At 37.9% G+C, this 20989-nt stretch overlaps 1 protein-coding gene across 1 annotated transcript in view; it reads right to left on the bottom strand.

Moving 5' to 3' along the window:
• LOC135136637 (ATP-binding cassette sub-family A member 2-like) overlaps positions 1-20989 on the bottom strand; it is a 32094-nt gene that overhangs the window by 9831 nt on the left and 1274 nt on the right. The window contains exons 2-13 of the mRNA XM_064066008.1: positions 7470-7786; positions 7223-7414; positions 6900-7171; positions 6604-6844; positions 6205-6378; positions 5953-6149; positions 5550-5829; positions 5343-5497; positions 5138-5287; positions 1298-1508; positions 991-1240; positions 854-930 (exon numbers count right to left, since the gene is read on the bottom strand). Coding sequence (XP_063922078.1) covers positions 854-930; positions 991-1240; positions 1298-1508; positions 5138-5287; positions 5343-5497; positions 5550-5829; positions 5953-6149; positions 6205-6378; positions 6604-6844; positions 6900-7171; positions 7223-7414; positions 7470-7776 — 2506 coding nt within the window. The 5' untranslated portion in view covers positions 7777-7786. The remainder of the gene's footprint in view (positions 1-853; positions 931-990; positions 1241-1297; positions 1509-5137; positions 5288-5342; positions 5498-5549; positions 5830-5952; positions 6150-6204; positions 6379-6603; positions 6845-6899; positions 7172-7222; positions 7415-7469; positions 7787-20989) is intronic.

Here is a 20989-nt window from a genome sequence, read left to right as displayed (position 1 = left end):
GAATGCTTATTAAGTATCGGGATTTACTTCTACGATAGCTTGAAACCTTTTTTTGTCTTTTCGTAATGGTACTATTTTATCAATTACCTTGTAGTACGATTCACCAACAAAGAGATATCGGTTTTGATGGATTACATAATCAGCGAGATTTTCTGTAGTAATTTCTTCATTAGTTATATCAACGATTCTAATACGAAGATTGATAACAGGTGGGTGTTTGATGGTGTATTTTTCACGCAAATTATTATCATTGGCAAGTTTGGAATTTTTTCTGTATCTTCAGATTTTTCGCATCGAACAATTAAACTTCCATTGTGTCCATTTTTTGTGTTTCTTATAGAAACACCAGATTTTACTGGATCAACGTTGAGATTGATCTTTTGGTTGAAAATAATTCCAGATGTTTGTTTAAGTGCCTTGGCATAAATGGTTTCATCATCAGTTTTCGCAGGTTCCGAGATTGAAAGCTTTATGTCATTAATTTGTGCTCGTGACCCTGTGCTATTATTATTTAAAATATTCCTTGCCCTTTTATTTTACTCTCGTGTTTTCGCGGGCGCTCACCACCTGAGATACGTGTCTCCAGCTTGAGAGCAACCCCGGCACTCCCTCACCCGGTGGCGTGAAGGTCGCCACATACGCTTAGGTCAGCCAGACGTGTTTCTTAAATCAGCGACACTAGTCGGCCCAAGGCTTAGTACCCAGGTACGCCGCCACCACATGTTATCGGCGAGATTCCGGACGAAGGAATCAATTTTTGTAAATATTAATGGCTAAATTATACATAAGTTGAATACCAAACTAAATTACCCAATATAAAGTTCTCCAAATGAAAACTATTATATAAACGTACTATTCATCGATAAAGTTTCTGCTTCTCTTTCATTTTCACCATCAATCTCGTCTTGGTTCTTATTGGTGTCACATGCTCTACAAAAACAACAATTTAAAATGAGCATCAAATCGCAAATCAATCACACTGATTCTCACTTTAAAAACACATCATTAAGAGTTGTTAAATCCATGTTGATGTCCTTAATTCCTAAAGTATTTTGATTCGTTTCCAAAGCCTCAATCACTTGTGCATACTTCGCTCCTTGCCAAAGTGGTAACAAATAGACGATAGAGTCATCTCTCCTACGAATCTGTTTAACTTCTGGAAAATGCAATTTAACGGTTTTCTCTATTTCATTTGTATCACTATTTGAATCAAGTAACAAATTTAAGTGATAACCAGTATCTAAAAAATCGTCAATTGTAAGGCGTTTGTGAGAATAAATACTCCACAAAGGTTTACTGTATTTTGTCTTCAAGTTTAGTGGTGTGTCGTAACATTGTAATCGACCATTTGCCATGATAGCTATCATGTCTCCAAGTACGTCAGCCTCTTCCATACAGTGTGTTGTTATCAATATGGTTTTAGTTTTTCTATATTCCAGTAGCAAATTCCAGATTTTTCTACGAGATTCTGGATCCATTCCGGATGTCGGTTGATCCAAAATCAAAACCTGCCAAAAACAGATAATAATAATAATATAATAATATATAGTTTATTGTCCAACAGGATTAATTTCCCAATTATAGGACAACAATAACTAATTGTACACTACATTAATAAATATATAATTAAAATAACAATACTATCGTAGTTACAATTTAACAAAATATATCTTCTAAACAATTATTTCCACAACAACTCATTGTGTAAATCGGTGCACGACATAAAACGTTGGTACGAGCTCTAGGGATCTTCAATGTTTGTACAAATCTAGAAGATAGCCGTGGAACATTGAAGCTTATATTACTAAGAAGATCTATACAATCTATTTCGTTAGAAACCAGTTTTGCAAGAAAACGGGCACAGTAAAAATCTCTTCTAGAAGAAAGTGACGACATTTGATGCCGTTGAAGGAGAAGTGACATATCCGTACCCCGTTGAGGGTACGTTCCATCACATTTAAGTGATAGAAACTTCAAGAATTTCTTCAGAATTCTATCTAGGACCATGTGCTGCGTGATGTATATCGTATACCAAATTAAAGATGCGTATTCTAACCATAGATCATATAATAAATAGATACCAATACTCAAACTGAAAGGTGTGACTAGACATGAAGCTATCTGTTGTCGTTTTCTACGTCAAGGGGAGTAGTATAATGCTATCCTTGTGTGATCACCACATCTTCATCTTTGTTATATGCATTTCATCTGTATATGTCTATTTCACTTCCGCACCAGCGCAACAAATCGCTTTTGACAGATGTTTCTTCTAACCTCTCTTTCGAGTTGTTGTACAAAAAACAATTTTAGAATTTAGAACAAAGATCCTATTTTAAGTGATGTAGTTGTGGCCGCCTGGAAGTAGGCAACCAGTTATACATACATAATGCAGCCACCGGATTGGCAGTTACACCGCGCAAGCCTAAAGAGGAAACGCCACGGTGGAAACAGAAAACAGACTCTCTTCTTCTCCGACTACTCCCCGAGTGCAGACGTCTTCTTCTTCTCCGACCACTCACCGTGTGCAGACGTCCTCTTCTCTTCAAGACCTCCACGTGGACATACACATACAACCTTGGGCCGTGTTATCATTTTTGTAGTTGGTATTGTAAATAAACCTGTACTAAAACCGTTTCCGTTAGTAATTCGACGACAACAATTACATAGTCATAAAGGATCACAATTGCTGCCCAATAATTTACTATTGCTTTCGTTATCTACTGTGAATTATTTATAAAATCAAGCTGTCAACATCTTTCTTCCGAAGTTAGTTCAGACATACTTCCTTAAATTTAGGCGCGCAAAATTCAAATAGTGATCAGGCAAGGATAGCTTCATTGTAATCCCTCCATGCACGAGAGAGATGTGTGACAGGAGGATGTCGTCACAGGCTGTCCTAGGGAAAGAACACGGCATGGTGGTATCTATTTATTATATGATCTAAGATTCTAACTTGCTTAAAACAAAGGCATAAAACAGAATTTTGATCAGGTTGACATTACGGAAATACTTAGATACCCTCATGATAAAACCTAAGGACTTGTTAGCTGAGTTCGCTATGTGTTCAATGTGTGAGTTAAATGTTAAGCGTTCATCAAATATTACACCAAGATCCTTGATTGACTCTTTTTTAGTAATAAAAGATCCATCAATTGAATATGAAAACTCAGTAAGGATGTTTTTACGGGAGAATGATATAAAGAAGCATTTTGTTTTATTAATTTTAAAAATATTATTATTACACCACTGCACGATTTTGTCAAGATTGGCTTGCAAATGTAGGGTATCGTCAATGCAGGAAATTTTTGAGTATATTTTGAGCTCGTCAGTATAAGCAAGAACCGGACAACTAAGAGATAATAGCAAGTCATTTACGAATATGTTAAAAAGTAACGGTCCAAGATTAGAACCTTGCGGAACGCCGCTACTAGATGTAAATAAATAGGACCTGAAGCGATTATAAGAAATATAATTCACGCGATTGTCGATGTAAGAGCATATTAATTGTAAAAGTGAAGCTGAGAAGCCAAAGTTATTAAGTTTGCGAAGTAAAATTCTGTGTGGGATGCAATCAAAGGCCTTAGAAAAATCAGTGTAGATGACATCAATTTGACCTTGATTATCGATTTCTTGGGCTAGTGTCTGACTTAGCACAGATAAATTAGTAATAGTGGATCTGCCTTTTACAAAACCATGTTGGTATGGCGATATGTAGGGCCGGACATTGTAGTAAATTTGTTTATATAATACCTGCTCCATCACCTTTGAACAATTCGATAAAATAGATATTGGGCGATAGTTGTTGAGGAGTTGAGAACTACCTTTTTTAAATATGGGGATGACTCTGGCTATTTTCCAGCGTTCTGGGTAAGTATTTGTTTTTAAGGCCAAATTATAATTATTATGGACAGTGGTAGAACAAATGCAGAACTACAATCTCGAAGAACAAAACTTGGAATTGAATCATCACCGGCTGTCAGTTTATTAGGAAAGTTTTTCATTATTGATATTAGTTCGTTTTGGCTAACTGGAAAAACTGAACAAATTGAAGAGTTTTCATAAGTGGGTAAAAAGGAGGTTGACGAGTCATTAGTTTGTGCATTTGCAAAAGTTTTTGCAAATTCGTCTACAATATCTTGTGGATTAGTATATTCATTGTGCTCCTCATCGATCATGTAGCTGGGAATTCTAGACGTTCCTTTTTTGACGTTTATGAAACTCCACAATCCAGAAGGATTTGATTGTAAGTTAATCTCCACTTGGTTGATGTAATCATGATATGCACTATTCAACTGAGTTTTCACGAGAGATCTTAGCCTTTTATGTTCATTATAGAAGACATTATTTTTGGTTCTCAACCACTTACGTCTGAAATTTTCTTTGGTTTTAATATTATTTTTTATTTCATTCGTAACCCAATATGGAAACTTAGAAGATGAACAACCGGAAACTTTTGGAACATTTTGGTCTAGAAGCGTATGTAGATATTCATATAAATTGTCCAGTGCAATATTTACGTCATCGAAATTGTCGTAAAGTTTCGGAAAGTTGGCTTTCCTAAAGTTGTAGCGTACATTATTGGCTGCAGGAAACTTATGGGTAGAAGATGATGCTAAGAATTGTAAGTTTACGGCAAGTGAAGGGTGGTGAGCATCTTCAGGTACAAGAGCTGGCACATAATGTTCAAGATCCATTGTAAAATTTTGGTTGTTTACAAGAACTAGGTCAAGTAAACTGCTGATTACAACTGCGTATTGTATTATGCTGAACGAGAAGAAGGGAATCACAAAATTGTTGAAGGAGAGGAATTTTAGGATAATTAGGCGGATTAACATTAACAGATCAAATCTATTACATGGGTTATTTAAGACAGTTATTTAAACCTGTTAAATATTAAAAAAAAAAACTACTACCAAAGAGTTACTTAAAACAATTACATCCAGAAATACGTTTAAAATCCGGTCATCAACTTCAAATTATACATCTGCTCATTCCCAGCCTAACCCATATATTCTATTATACACCAATAACTATACATCAAATTTTAGTAAGCTGTTGAGCTGACAGTTTAGACTGTTAAAATCCATGTACCTATATAATGGAGCTCGAAAACACTTATACAAAAAAAAAAAATTACCTCTGAATTTCCAATTAAAGCCATTCCAAGACAGAGCTTCCGTTTTATTCCGCCAGATAAGACGTTTGCCATTTCATTTGCTTTTTCCTCTATTCCAAGAATTTTTAGCATCTCTTTGGAATCGTCATCACGAGTTTTCGACCCTTTCAACTACAAAAAAACAAAATAAAATAAAAACGTCCACACGTTTTAGACCAGTTCATACTCTTGCAAAAAACTTTAGGTGTTCCTGAACAGTCAAATCTGGGAACAACAGATTGTGTTGTGGACAAAAGCCCATTAGCTTCCTAACGTCATCTGTGTGAGTTTTAATGTTTTGTCCATTAATTAACACTGCGCCCTTTGTTGCGTTGATCATTCCTTATGATTTTACAAAATTAATTAATGTTATAAAAAAATGTATACGCTTTACCTGTTAGAATAGACATTGTCGTAGTTTTTCCTGCACCATTTTGACCTAATAACACTGTGATGCGATTTTTGTATATGTCCATTGTCAAATCATCCACAGCCACATGATGGGAGTATTTCTTACAAAGTTTAACGATTTGAATACACGGTGTTTGTGTTGATGTGTATTCCATCTCTGAGTCTTGTAATAATATGTCTTCCGATGAGTTTTGAACTCGATGATCCAGACATCGTTTCAACTGCACAAAACTTTTTTTTAGACACTGAAACAGTTTCATGATCTATAAAAATCTGGAAATTATGACCAAAAAAAAAATCATTAAGCATTCTTTTCTTGAAAACGGATTCTACCAAGTTAACTCTGTCTACTGTTTAAATACTATAAGCTTTAAAAAAAATCTTACAGAGACAAAATTGGTGTATGGGAAATTATATGGCTTAGAAATTCCGTATTCTCCTGGTTTAACATTTTCAATGTAAAGTGTGAGCATCATGAATAATATCATGTCAAATATCAATGTTATGAACACATTTCCCATCGTTATATCGTTATCATCTCCACTTCCTGGCTGGAAAATATTATTCCAGTGAATACCAACCTCTGAAAATAATATCTTGTATAATTATAATCAATGTAGAAATATATCTGCAACAACCTCTCATTTCGTATATTGATATAGAAGAGTAACCATAAGAAAGTGCCATATTAGGAAAAAGGGCGAAAGGCATTTTATATTTCCATTGTAAAGTTTCATGGGAATTTATAAATGATTGTGGTACAAAGTATGAAATAAGCCACAACAATATTCCGACTACTGTTGCCACGGATGCTGAAATAAGTTATTAACAAAATATATTAAGCACAATAACAATAACACTTATGTTAATTATGTTTCATTTATTTTATAATTCGATAATTAGTTAAGACAACAGAATAAAAAAAAAACTGCTGACAACATGTACATGGAAAAATCCAAACTAAATTAATCAACCCTCTCATCCATGAAGTTCATTATTTAACATTTAATTTCTTCCGGAAATAACTCAATACTTACGTGTGTTGACAACACTAGCAATAAAAAAGCAGAAGGTTATAGCTGCCATACAGTACAAAAACAGGAATGTAAATAAAACTGTGCCATCTGAATGTTCTATCGGTGGATATGAGACTCCCCAAAACGGTACCTTCATTAATACCACAATTATTATAATGGAGAATATGTTGGTCATCAGAGCATGTATAAACCATCCCAACCAAATTAAAGATGACTTCAGACCAATCATTTTCATATATTCCTACAAATTTTTATCCAGTAAGATAAAGAATTGCATAAAATATATTAGCGTGTACTTTGGTTCCCGAAAATTTTTCTTCTCCAACGCGTTGTAATACTGCCGGGCATAAAAATATGAAACTGAAAATAGTAACAATTGGCAAAAAATGAACAAATAATTGATTGACTCCGGAATCATCAGTGCGAGGTGGGTCTGGGAATTGTTGTAAAGAAAATTCTATCGCTTTATTTTTCTTTTCTTTATCGTTATCGAGATGGAACTCCACGAAAGACATATCTATGGCCAGTTGTAACGCAGCAAAACCTTTAGACAAATAATTAGACATTCCTGAAAACATATTGTGTTTATTAAAAAACCACGAAAACTTTAGACACTTACTTCCTTCTTCCTGAGTGAACAAAGGTATAAATAATTTATCTGTGTTCCATCTAAAATATTTATCGTAAATTGTTAGGTCATAGTTTAAATGATTTGTATCGTGAACATCAAAATTAATAGCAGCAATCAGGGTTGTTGCGTTTTTTCCAAACTCTAACAACAGTTCACTGGTAGAATCAAACTCTTTTACACCTATAACATAATATGCTTGAAATTTATGTTTTTGTGTTCCGAGACAATTTATTACTATCTCTTCGTATTTGAAGTTTGTCTTGAACTTTAATTATTATCTCTCTTGTAAAATTTGTGCGTGGTGCATACCAAAGTTTCAGTTCGTCAACATCTAAATGAGAGTATATGTTGTGTGTATCAGTGACGTCATAGTATGTAGGTTCTTTGATATGCACTTTACTCATTCCACTAATTTTTGACCTTCCATAAGCCACCAAAGTAAACAGTATTATGGGGATTACGATTTCACTAATAGTTAAAACCCAATGTCGTTTTCTGATGACTAAATTTTTCCATAATATTGTGATTAATTTTCGCCACATCTTGCGGTTCCTGTAATATAATATATGAACGTGTAACTGTCACATGCGTGTTATTTTTTTTTTTTTTTTAGTTTCGGAGTCGATATCTGTGTATAACGACTAACGAGTATTCTACGGCACTGTGATCTTGCTTTAGCTGTGAGATTTGAAAAACACACATTAACAGTATTAACGCGTTTTCTGAACAACTGTGGAAAAACATTTCACGCCATAATCGCACTTTATGGATTAAACGACCCTACGAATTTTATATTAACAAAAAAAAAAATGAAAAATTATCGATGAATGTGAAGTTAAACATGTTACTAAGTAATTAGGACAAGAACAATTGAGTTTGTGTTATTTTACTTAAGTGTCTATTAATAAATGATGACATTGTTACGAAGTAAACCCATACACCGCTTATGTATTTTCTAGTATATATGACGATGATGAGTGACTCATAATCGGTGGCGGCGGTATTCGAATAAAGAAGCGGCTAGAAGCGTTTCTGCGGATGTCTCGGTTGAGGGCTCCAGAACGAGTTTGAAACAGTGACCGCCAATTATCCAGAAAGGAACGTATGGGTTTAAAAATAGGGACCACCGTCGGGAGCAGTCAGTTTTAGTCCAGTCGACGAGAGAATATTAGACTCTAAGTTGAGTCGGAATTATAATCGCTATTCGTATAAATTTGTATTATCGAGAAATAAATGATTGAATTTTACCCAGGTCAATTTTTAAATACCCGAAAATCGTAACAATATGATGAATATCTTGTTAAGTTTTTAAGAAAACCCTTAATTTACTTCAAGTACTTATTTTGTTCCATTATTATCCATTAAAAAAGCAAATACTGCCGACGGATAGTTCGGATATAAAAAGCAAAGGATTTACGCTTATCAGTTCACATACAATAAACCTAAACAAACAACAAAATCAAGAGCATCCCCACAGCCCTCGGCAAAAAATAGAAACAAAGTCAAGTCAAATACACAAACGTTGGCGTCGGTAACTGCAAATAACAAAACAACAAACCAAAATCAATCAGTGCCCCAAAAAACTTTTGTAAACAAAACAAAACTCAATAGAAAACGACAAGACATCGTCGGAACAGGTGATACCAACAATAAATTGTGCGGAACCAGTAAAAAAATTTGGTTACGAATTGCCCGTGCACAAGAAGGAACTACAATAAAAGACGTACTAGAGTACCTCAAGGAGAGAATTGATGACCATGAAGAAATCCAATGTAAACAACTGACAAGCAAGAGTAGATTCCCCTCTTTTCAGGTGGGTGCCCCAATGTTTTAGCCGTTTTCATTTCTCGGAGCAGTTTTTTCCAGAAAACAGATAAATGAAAACCTCGGCACCTCCACCAAACACATCTTAGGTCTGAAAATCTTTCATCTCAATGTCCAAAGCATCATCAATAAAATTGACGTGTTAGGCACTTATCTTGATCAAAACATGTGTTCCGTCTTCTGTGTGTCGGAACACTCGGTAACACAGAAGATCCTATTGGAAACCATTCATCTACATGGGTTCACTCTGGCTACGTCCTTCTGTCGCCAGAAGCATATACACGGAGGCGTATGTATTTTCTTAAGAAATGAAGTGAAGTATCGCGAACTAGATGTAAATGCTTTTTTTTTGTGGAGCTACATGCTGAGTTTTGTGCTGTACATTTAAACTGTCTTGTTGTGACTGTCTATAGATCAACAAATGGTGATTTTGGAATTTTTCTAGATAAATTTAATCAACTCATTGAACACTGTTTCAATACATGTAAAAACTTAATCATATTGGGTGACTACAACATTGAGTTTCGACTTAACTGTATCCGAGATATGCACAGAGACATGGAAAATTTATTAAACGAACATGGTCTTACTTATACAATCACAGAGGTAACGAAAATAGAGTCATTGTCTTGCGTTGATAACATATGTACAAATCTAAGAACCTATGACTTTACCACCCTCGTTGAACATCCCTTTATCTTAGATCATTCTTGCACGTCTTTAACATTAAGAAATCTGCAAATATATATATAAATATACATGTGAGGAAGGATGACTCAGAGAAAGTGTGGGTAAAGAAAATCACACACAAAACGCTTCAGCAATTCAGTGCCTGTTTTGAGCTGGAAATTGATGAGACAAAACATGATGATATAAATAATCTTACTTCTTGCTTACAAGAAAAATTAGAAAAACTTAGCAATACCCATTTTCCGTTAACTAAACTTAACGAACTCAATAAACAACCTATCAACTGGTATAAAGAAAATCTTAAAAATATGAAAAGGACATTAGACAGCCTTGTCGCAATATACACAGTAACTAGATTGGACTGCGATAAAGCCGCTTTGAAAACATATAGGTCACTTTATCGAAAGGCTATTGCTGAAGCAAAAAAAACTGTCTATGGAAATTTGTTAATCAACTCGGATAATTACAATAAAACGGCGTGGAAGTTAATAAACTGGGAAAGAAATTTCACTAAAAAAAGGACTGATGTATACGGAATATCGAGCACTGAGTTTAACAAGTTTTTTGTAACTACTGCTCAAACTATTATTGATTCGTTACATACGAAATCTGCAAATTCGGAAACAAATTTAGTTGAAAATCAGTCATCTTGTTTTTTCCAACCTATCTCTATAGAAGAAACAGTCTGATGTATACGCCAATTAAAAAATTCAAAGTGTCCCGATATTTATGGCCTAACCCGTGGCATGATAAAAAACATAGGTGAAGTTAGTGTCCCATTTCTCACAGATCTGTTTAATGATTGCTTGAGCAAGAGCATTTTTCCTGATTGTCTTAAAACCTCAAAGGTACTACCTATATTCAAAAAGGGTGATCCCTCATCTATCACAAACTATAGACCTATCCATCTTGCCGGTTCTAAGCAAAATATTCGAAACGATCATAAAAAATAGATTGCTTTCGTTTTTTGACAAACATAACATCATATCAAAACATCAATATGGGTTCATGAAGGGACGCTCTACTGTAAAAGCTGTTGCTAACATAGTCAGTGACATAGTAGAAGGTTTAAATGAGGGGCTTGATTCGCAAATTACCTTGTGTGATCTAAGCAAAGCTTTTGATTGTGTAAACCACAACATTCTGTTGGGTAAACTATCTAAATATGGTGTCAGGGGTAAACCTCTTGAGTTGTTGGTAAGTTATTTTGCTAACAGAACGCAGTGTGTCATCGTAAACAGTGAACAATCAACTTTTCTTAAAATTAAACATGGCGTACCACAAGGTTCAATTTTGGGACCGTTTCTATTTACAGTATATATAAATGATCTTCCCGATGCATTGGCACCATCAATTCGTACCCTGTTTGCTGATGACACTAGCGTTTTAAATAGAGGTCACAACCATGAGGACCTTCTACAAAAGAGTAGATGTACCATAGAAAAAGTCACCTTATGGTTTACAACAAACATGCTTAAGCTAAATACAGATAAAACACAATATCTATTAGTGTCCTCGAATTTGCGAAAGCTGGGTTAACCTGGTATCAACATGCAAATGATCTTTCAAAAAAAATTATCATCATGTATCTATCTAATAAGAAGGCTCCAAAGGTGCTTGCACCATAATCTATTAATTACTGCTTATTACTCGCATGACCTATGGGGTTGCTCTTTGGGGTGGCTCTTCACATGCCATCAAGATATTCAAATTGCAAAAACGAGCACTAAGAAATATAGGCAATGCAAAACATAGAGATTCTTGTCGACCTCTGTTCACATGCTTGGAAATTTTGACGCTACCGTGTGTATTTATGATTTCTCAATTATTGGAGATACAAGAGTTGAAAAACAATTTTGTTACACATGCACAAATCCACTCACATAACACAAGGAACAAAAATCAAATGGTGCCACCTAAACATAAATTAGAGATCACAAATAAAAATTCAGGTAACATACATCTATATAACAAAATCCCCACTGAGTGGAAAACACTGACAAAGTCTAGATTTAAACAAAAAATAGTTCAACATATGAAAGAAGGGGCTCTCTATACTACAAAAGAATTTGTTGATAGCCTACGTTGATTGTATTTTATTGTATTTGTTGCCATATGTGTGAAATTGTTTGTATGACAAAGAAGTCATAACCTATTCTGTACAAGACAGAAAAGTGTTGCATTAAATCTTCTTTATTGACAAATGCATGTACTGATATGTATAAAGCATGAAATAAACATCTTATCTTATCTTATCTATTATCAGCAAAAAAACTAATTAGTAATTAGTAATTAGTTTGTTACATAGATTTAAACGCTCTTATTTCTTGTAATTACATATTTGATATTTTTGTACAAGGCAAAGGAAACGGTGTTTAACTCAATTCTGTTATTTTGTGTAAGACTTCACGAGAAGGAAATAACAACATCACAGCGAAAGATAACTGAAAACCGTGAAAATATTATATGCAGCCAGTAATGATAACAATAGTAACAATGTACAGTAAACTTGACGTGTGTTCATCGGCATCAGGACTTTTTTTAGGACAGCACGCGTTTCTTATAGACTTGCAAACTAACATTTCAAAAACAGAAATATTGTGCAGAAAAAGATTTAAAATATTTAAAAAAGATATTTAACGAAATTTTATAAAACATTATAATTAGTCCATTCCAACAAAACACAATAATATACGAAACACCGAGGGGTCAACCGCAGAAGAAATCAATTGTACACGCTAGAGGAAATCAAAGGAAATCACAGGAAATCAAGAGGAAATCAACGAGAAATCAAGAGGACATCAATGAGAAATTAACGAGAATTCAACAAGAAAACCAAAGAAATCCAAAAGCATCATAGCAAATCCAGTTAAACTAGATATTTTCTAGAACTAATAAACGTTACATGTGCGACATAAGTCATAGCATTCATCATAAGAACGAAAATATCAATTTAATCTTAAAGGTGGAGATTAAATAACCTTCTAAGGGCATAATGATAGAAAATTCCAGTACAATATCATTAACTGACAGCATGATATTTCAGCTTGACAAATATTAAAGTTGTAGTTAATGAAGTGCAGTTCCGATGAGAAATGATACATTATATTGCTTTATACCTACAAACCAAATTTATAATTTCACCCCAAATTAGTTTTTAAAAATTGAGTTTGTGATATGAGGTACCAAATTCAGGTACTGCAAAAATCTTACTGATGATATGTTCTTGCCTTGGAAGTTTAGCTCTCAAACTTGTGAGAGTATGTTTACAAGTCTTAGATCCATGACCTCAACTTTTAGCACAATTGTTAATTTTAGTATAAGAGATATGTTGCATCGAAGTGACAGACTGCAAATTATAAACAACATTAAAAACGATTTGGATAAAAAGTTCGTTTTTCCTAGAGAAATCAGGAAAAAAAGTTCAATCATGAAGAGAGATTTTGTGAAAAATGATGACTTAGGAAACATTTCAGATAAACATATACAAAGCACCGTAGAATCAGCTTTACGGGATTGTCTGCGTGACACTGAAGATTTAGGAATGAAACTGATAGATTTCAACTATGTATTTTTGCCTCCGTGTAAAGACAATGAATGCAATGACGAAGTTGAAGATGAAATGTTTAGTGAAGAACAGTGCGATCACATTGAATATTACAACAATTCTCAAATAGACATGGAACGTAACTGTTTTCAAAGTTTGAAAAAGGATCCAGTTGACCAAGATGAAGATTTACTGAATGATCTTTGCACAATTTCGTACGAATCTAAGAAATTTGACAGAGACATACACCTTAGAGGTTTTGATAGTGACGACAATTTTGTTGAGAAAGGTGATCTAGCCAGAATACGCTTAGATAATACAACAAAAGTTATAAAAAAGTGTTCACTTTGCTGGCTGTTAGACAATGAAAAGGATCGCGTCAGTGTGGATCGTCTCAAAAGATTTATTCAAAATAAGAAATGTAATAGTAGTAGAGTTAACTCAGAAACAGATACCTGCCTTCAACATAAAGATGCATCTCAAATTCAAAAACCAGTCCAAATTGGAAAACAAAAAAGACGCTATAATACTTATATCAAGTGACTCATCTGATTTAGACAACCCAAGTAGTATCGAATATGATGACAGCACGGACACCGAAAGTTTGAGTTCTTCCAATTATTCTTATCATTTGAATCGTCGTTTGAATCTCAAAGCTGAAAATAGTAAGACTGATCGTTCTAAACCAGACTTAAATATAGACGATTATATTATAGTACAATTAACAACTCAAAAACAAAAGAAAAAATGTTACATTGGTAAAGTGTTATCACTTAACCCTATTTTTTGTCGTTTTTTGAAAAGGAATCCAAAAATTCCGAATGCTTTTACGTTTCCGGACATTAAAGATCAGGGGGAGATCCAAGAAAATGAATCTATAATGAAACTACCTCCACCTCAGGTACCTACTCAGAAGAGACAGTTTAGTTTTTGAAAAAAAAAATATTGAAAAAATATTTGATTTAATTCTAGTTTTTTTTAAGTGATGTGATTAAAATTTGTGATAATGTAACCTCAACCTGGGTCGAGATTTGTACAAGTATATATCGTAGAGAATACTAAAGTAAGAAACTGTGCAAAATTCTAGGTGCCCATGAACACTTTTAAAGGGGAAAATTATCTCTGAAAATTTATCAAGTGGGGTTATCCACTCCTTTATTGTGCAAAAAAAATTCTTACGTGTTAAATTTTGCATTTCAAAAGTTTTTTTAATATGCTTCATTTGAAAGTTGTGAACATAAAATTAAAAGTGTTATCATCTGTATTTATGGGTAGCTAGAATTTAGCATAGTTTTTTATTCAACATCATCTGCAGTATATACACAAATCTCGACCCAGGTTATGGGGTAAGTATTTTTTAAGAAGTTGTTTTATTTTGTGATATTTTGTTATGATCCAACAGAAATGCTTTACTTTTATGTTTAGAGTCACCGTTTTTTTAACATTTAATAAAATAAATGAAACTACTTGTTTTTTCTGTTTATGCTACCATAATAAATGAATAAACCCGATTTTTAAAAAGTAATGACTTAAGTTATTATTGTAAGTTTGATTTAGTAGGTCAAACTTTAACATGATCTTGTATGCACAACACAGAGATGAACCTAATAGAATGATTTTGGACTATTTGGTATTCATTAATTACCTCTGTGAACGTATGAGCCAATCGTTGTTGCCTTATGAGTCACTGATAAGTAAAAACTGCTGACGTAACTAGATATATCCTTGGCCTTATGTACTTTTAATTTCGTAAAATCAAAAGCAAAATTTCATAATATAATTTATTAAAAAATTAATAATAATATATAATATAATTTATTAAATCTTTGAGTGATTTAAACGAACTAATTTGTACACACCAGACATTTTTAATTTCAAAATTAAAATAGACCATAAGGTTTTCTGACTGAATGTGCAAAAAATCTAGAATATTGCATATGTCCACTTTTAGAACAAACATTTGACCCAAGAAAGTGTAAAATTCGAACGTATTGTTACGATTGACCGACGAATAATAAATCGGGTGTTGGTAAAACTCAAAAAATTTATTTCTTCAGGTCGAATTACAACACTATCTATTGCGACGAATATGTACAGAAATTATTCCGGCGCTCTCGACTGTCTTCACTGGATGAATGAATCCATTACCTACGGTCGCCTCTATTTAAACCCATAGTCTCTGATCGAGATCCTTCACGAACATCCATCGCGACTCCGCTTCGAGACTCCCCTGGACGCCGCTTCGAGACGCTCCAGACCTGTCTTTATGCGCCCGCCTCTCGGCCGTCAACAGCGATGATTCACCCATCAGCGCCGTGCGTACGTCCAGAAGGCTCTCGACCGCCATAGGCGTCGTACTGGGGCGGCGTAAGGGTGTATTTCGTAACACTGCCCCCCTCTTCAAATCCGATCGTCCCGATCGGAAGCGTCTTCGTTGTTTCCTTCGTACCGTTTTAGTCGATCGAGATGAACGATCTTCATCTTCGTCTTCGGTCCACGTTGGATCCGATAAACTACGTCATTTATTCTAGTGACGATAGTGTATGGACCTTCCCAGTCAGGAGCCAGTTTTGGGCAACGTCCCTTCTTCCGTCGGGGGTTATACAGCCACACTAAGTCATCTTCCTGGAATCCGCCACAGTTGGCCTTCACATCATAACGGGTCTTCATTCGGTCACTGGCAATCTTGATCCGGCCCCTCACTAGTTCATGTACGTTGACCAACTTCTCTTTCAGTTCGTCCACGTAGTCACGTACTTCCATTGGTTCTTCGGATGGCAATCCAAAGACTAGGTCACAGGGCAGCCGCAGTTCCTTCCCAAATACAACGTGAGCAGGTGTTTGACCCGTGGTGTCGTGGATAGCTGCGCGGTAGGCCAGCAGGAATAGTGGAAGGTGCTGGTCCCAATCCCTTTGGTGCTCTTCTACCACTTTCGAAAGGTGTTGCTCCATAGTCCGATTGAACCTTTCCACCATGCCGTCGGACTGTGGGTGTAGTGGCGTTGTCCTTGTCTTACGTATTCCCAGTAGCTGCATCACTCTTTGGAAGACGTTGGATTCGAAATTGCGTCCCTGGTCTGAGTGAAGTTCCAAGGGGACGCCAAACCTACTGATCCAATTGTCAACCAGTACTTTCGCGACCGTGACGGCTTCCTGATTTGGAATGGCATAGGCATCTGGCCACTTGCTGAAGTAGTCGCTAGCCACCAGGATAAACTTGTTGCCGTCGTTTGTTACAGGGAACGGACCGGCCACATCAATGGCGATTCTTTCGAAAGGTGCCCCAACATTATATTTCTTCATTTTTCCCCTCGCCCTGGTATGAGGACCTTGGCTGGCCGCACACGTCGTACACTTGCGACACCAACTTTCGACGTCGTCACGATAGCCTACCCAATAAAACCTCTCCCGGATTTTCAACAAAGTCTTATTCACTCCGAAATGGGCCCCAGATGTTCCGGCATGAACTTCCTCTAAGACCTTGGAAACCTTTACCTTGGGGAGTACCAGCATCGTCTTAGAGGTACGCCCATCAGGACTCTCCCACTTTCGCTTCAAGAGCCCATTTTCCATGACCAAGGAATCCCATTGGGCCCATAACGCCTTCAAACTGGGGGATTGGTCGGACAATTCTGCCCAGCCGGGTCGTTCGACTCCTTCCTCCTTCCACTTTAGTATTGGTCCGATTATGTCGTCTGCTTCTTGCTCACGCTTTAACCGCGCCGTTGTCCATTCTTCATCTTGCTCAAAAATCGTCCGACGAACGGGCAGGTTCCCTTCTTCCGCGTCGATCCTGTCGCAGTGCTTGCACTCTCCACACGGACGTCTTGACAAAGCGTCAGCGTTGTTGTGAAGTCGACCCGCTCGGTGTTTGATCCTAAAGTGGTACTGCTGTAGTCTTTCCAGCCAACGCGCTACTTGGCCCTCGGGATTCTTTATCCGCAGTAGCCACGAGAGGGCAGCGTGGTCGGTTCTAATCAGAAACTCCTGTCCGTATAGATACTTGTGGAAGTGGTTGACGGCTTTGACAATGGCTAGCAGTTCCTTCCTTGTGGCACAGTAATTTCTCTCTGGTTTGGAATGTAATTTGCTAAAATATTCGATAACCCTTTCCTCCCCATCTTGTATCTGCGACAATACGGCCCCAATTCCCGAGTTACTCGCATCGGTATCGAGGACGAACATTCCTTTGTCCCTGGGGTAAGCCAAAATGGGGCTGGTGCACAAAGCCGTCTTCAGTCTCTTAAAGGCCATCTCACATGTACTGCTCCACTTGAAAGTCGCCTTCTGCTCCGTCAGTTGGTGTAACGGTGCTGCGATGTCGGCATACCCTTCTACAAATCGTCGGTAATATGTGCAGAGTCCCAAGAAGCTTCGTAGTTCATGCTTGTCTCTTGGTATGGGCCAATCCCGGATAGCAAGAACTTTTGTCGGGTTGGTTTCTATTCCTTTCTCCGACACGATATGGCCCAGGAACTCGACTCGTTTCTGGAAGAGTGAGCATTTCTTGGGATTTAGTTTCAAACGAGCGTTTTCCATTCGTTCTAGCACCTCCTCGAGATTCTTCAGATGGTCGTCAAACGTTTTGCCCATAATCATGACGTCGTCGAGGTATACCAGACAGGTCTTCCATGTCAATCCTTTCAGCACCATCTCCATCAGCCGCTCGAATGTTGCTGGCGCATTACATAATCCGAAGGGCATAACGGTGAAGTGATAGAGGCCACTTCCGGTGGAGAACGCAGTCTTTTCTTTGTCGTCCGGGTGCAAGCCTACTTGCCAGTAGCCACTCTTCAAGTCCAAGGTCGAAAACCACGCCGAGCCGGATAAGGTCGTCAAGGTATCGTCTATTCGAGGAAGGGGGTAACTGTCTTTCTTCGTGACGTCGTTCAGTTTCCTGTAATCGACGCAAAATCGGGTAGTCCCGTCCTTCTTGGTAACCAAGACTACTGGAGATGACCACGCGCTGTTGGATTCTTCAATTACCCCATCTCTCAACATGTTGTCCACGAGTTTTGTAGCTTCTTCTTGTTTGGCTAGGGGTAGTCTTCGAGGAGCCTGACGGATCGGTTGCGTGTCACCAGTGTTTATTCGGTGTTCCACGATGTTGGTCTTCCCGAATGGTTCCTCCTCTGAGGCGAAGACATTACGGTGCCTACGAATGAGTCCTTTGACCAGTTTTCTCTCACGAGCAGATAGCTGGTCCCAGTTGACCTCCAAGCCTTTGGTATCCCCGTCCTTAGACTCATTCTCAACGTCTTCTTCCTCGCAGTTCAACACTCGGGCGACTGGCTCACACATTCCAATAATCTCCCCTTTTCTAATATTGACTGCATTGGGAAACACGTTTGCCACACGTATGGGTATGTCACGGTCGGTTTTGACTAGGGTGCTCGCGATCAGGAGCTTGTGGGTCGAGTCACTTGCCGGCTGCACCATCCCCAAACTGTATCCGGGGTTTGTCTCTACTCTGGCGGGAACGATGACTTCTGCATTACCATCTACCTTCGTTGTCTGACAGACCACTAGTCTGACCGTTGCAGCTTCCACATTCGGACGTCCCAGCACAAATTCTTCGGCTCCAAAACGCAGAATTTTCTGTTCTGGATCGATCATTAAACCATACCGGCTGATTAGGTCCATTCCCAGAATGAAATCGTCAGCGATTTCCGCCACCAGAACTTCATGCCTTATTCGGAGTCGACCGAGTTCTACATTCACCACCGCTGTACCCAGAACCGGTGTTGTTTCTCCCGTGACCGTCTTCACATTCGTGGCGGTACATACTGATTTAATCTGACAATTTTGTAACCTGGATCTGCGTGCAAGGGACACTTCGGCTCCTGTGTCGATGATGATCTTCGATTCCCGTCCATTGATTTTTCCGCTGATTGTCGGACTATCGACGCTCCCCGCGATACTTCTAACCATTACAGTTGTTGGGGCTTCTCTTTTAGCAGCCAGTACGCGCCCCGAGGTACCGACTGCCTTTAGTTTTCCTGCTCCTGATGTAGACGAGGTCGCGGCTGCGATCTCCTCATCGGCGCTGGCGATCTAACACGGCAATCCCTCCTAACATGCCCTTGACGCCCACACCTGTAACATTCTAGGCGCCCTCCATGTTGTCTAGAACTGCCCGTCTTGATTTCGGCAATTATTTCGCGGGCGAGTTTCTCAAAGTTCTCGCTCATTTTGTCGAGACTCTCTTGAATAGGGTTTACTTCGCCCTCAACCCCAATGCCTCGTATCTTAACGTTGGAACGAGGTGAGCTGTTGTATGCGGCGTCCACTTCTAACGCTCGAATCAGCGCCTCGGATGGTTTCTTGAACCCGGAGATTTGCAGGACTCTTCTTACCTCACTATCTCTTACGCCGTTTACGAAGGTTTCTGCTGCCAGTCTGTCTTGGAAGTCTTGCGGAGCTTCAGGATAGGCGAGGTGTACCAAACGTTTAACATCAGCCGCAAACTCCTGAAGAGATTCACTACTCTTCTGAATCCTAGATTTAAGCTGCGCTACGAAAACTTGCCGGAGGTGTTCATCTCCAAATCTGAGTTCGAGGGCGGTCGTCAAAGCGGTATAGTCCTTCTGGTTCTCTTCTGATAATGTCTGTAGAATCTCCAGGGCCGCACCTCGTAGTGCTACTACCAAAGCGGTCGCTTTCTGTTGGTCATTCCAGCTATTCGACAAGGCCGCAGCTTCAAATTGCTTCTTATAAGTAGTCCACGACGTCTGCCCATCGAAAATAGGGGGTTGAACTCTCACCGGACTGAATTCTGCAGGGGTCGCAATTGTAGGTCGTGGTGTTTGCAACCTTTCTTCGAGCTCCTTGATCTTGTTTTCCATTTCATTTCTCACCTCGTCCACTTCATTTCGCACGACTTGGAGGATTTCGCTTCGGCTGTTCAAAAGTGTAGTTTGCATAGCTTTTAAATTTTCTTCCATTATTCTTTGATTTTCTTCCATTATTCTGCGATCTTCTTTTCTATTTTCTTCCATTATTCTTCGATCTTCTTTTCTACTTTCTTCCATTATTCTTTGATTTTCGCTCAACATTTTCATCATTTTTGTCAGTTGTTCCTCCATGTTGGCTGTTTGCGCTCTTGTGGTAGTCGGCATAAAATTTTCTTCTAGAAACTTCTAGAGCCTTGACAGATGTCAATTCTCGAAGCCAATGTCAGGTGATGAAAGTCTAATTCCGTTATTCCACTCTTACCGCGGGAGAGAATTTTCTCGAAAGTTCACTTTGTTCCGGTCTCCCCTAGTAGCACCAACCAAATTCGAATCCCGATTTATTTCACAATTAATCCCACTTCTGACACCAGTGTTACGATTGACGGACGAATAATAAATCGGGTGTTGGTAAAACTCAAAAAATTTATTTCTTCAGGTCGAATTACAACACTATCTATTGCGACGAATATGTACAGAAATTATTCCGGCGCTCTCGACTGTCTTCACTGGATGAATGAATCCATTACCTACGGTCGCCTCTATTTAAACCCATAGTCTCTGATCGAGATCCTTCACGAACATCCATCGCGACTCCGCTTCGAGACTCCCCTGGACGCCGCTTCGAGACGCTCCAGACCTGTCTTTATGCGCCCGCCTCTCGGCCGTCAACAGCGATGATTCACCCATCAGCGCCGTGCGTACGTCCAGAAGGCTCTCGACCGCCATAGGCGTCGTACTGGG

Source organism: Zophobas morio, unplaced genomic scaffold, assembly GCF_036711695.1.
Source record: "Zophobas morio isolate AGI-343-1 ecotype UQ-CSIRO unplaced genomic scaffold, CSIRO_AGI_Zmor_V1 ptg000026l, whole genome shotgun sequence".
NCBI lineage: Eukaryota > Metazoa > Arthropoda > Insecta > Coleoptera > Tenebrionidae > Zophobas > Zophobas morio.
The sequence above is the reverse complement of the archived record's forward strand: the minus strand, read 5'-3'. Positions and strand labels throughout refer to the sequence as shown.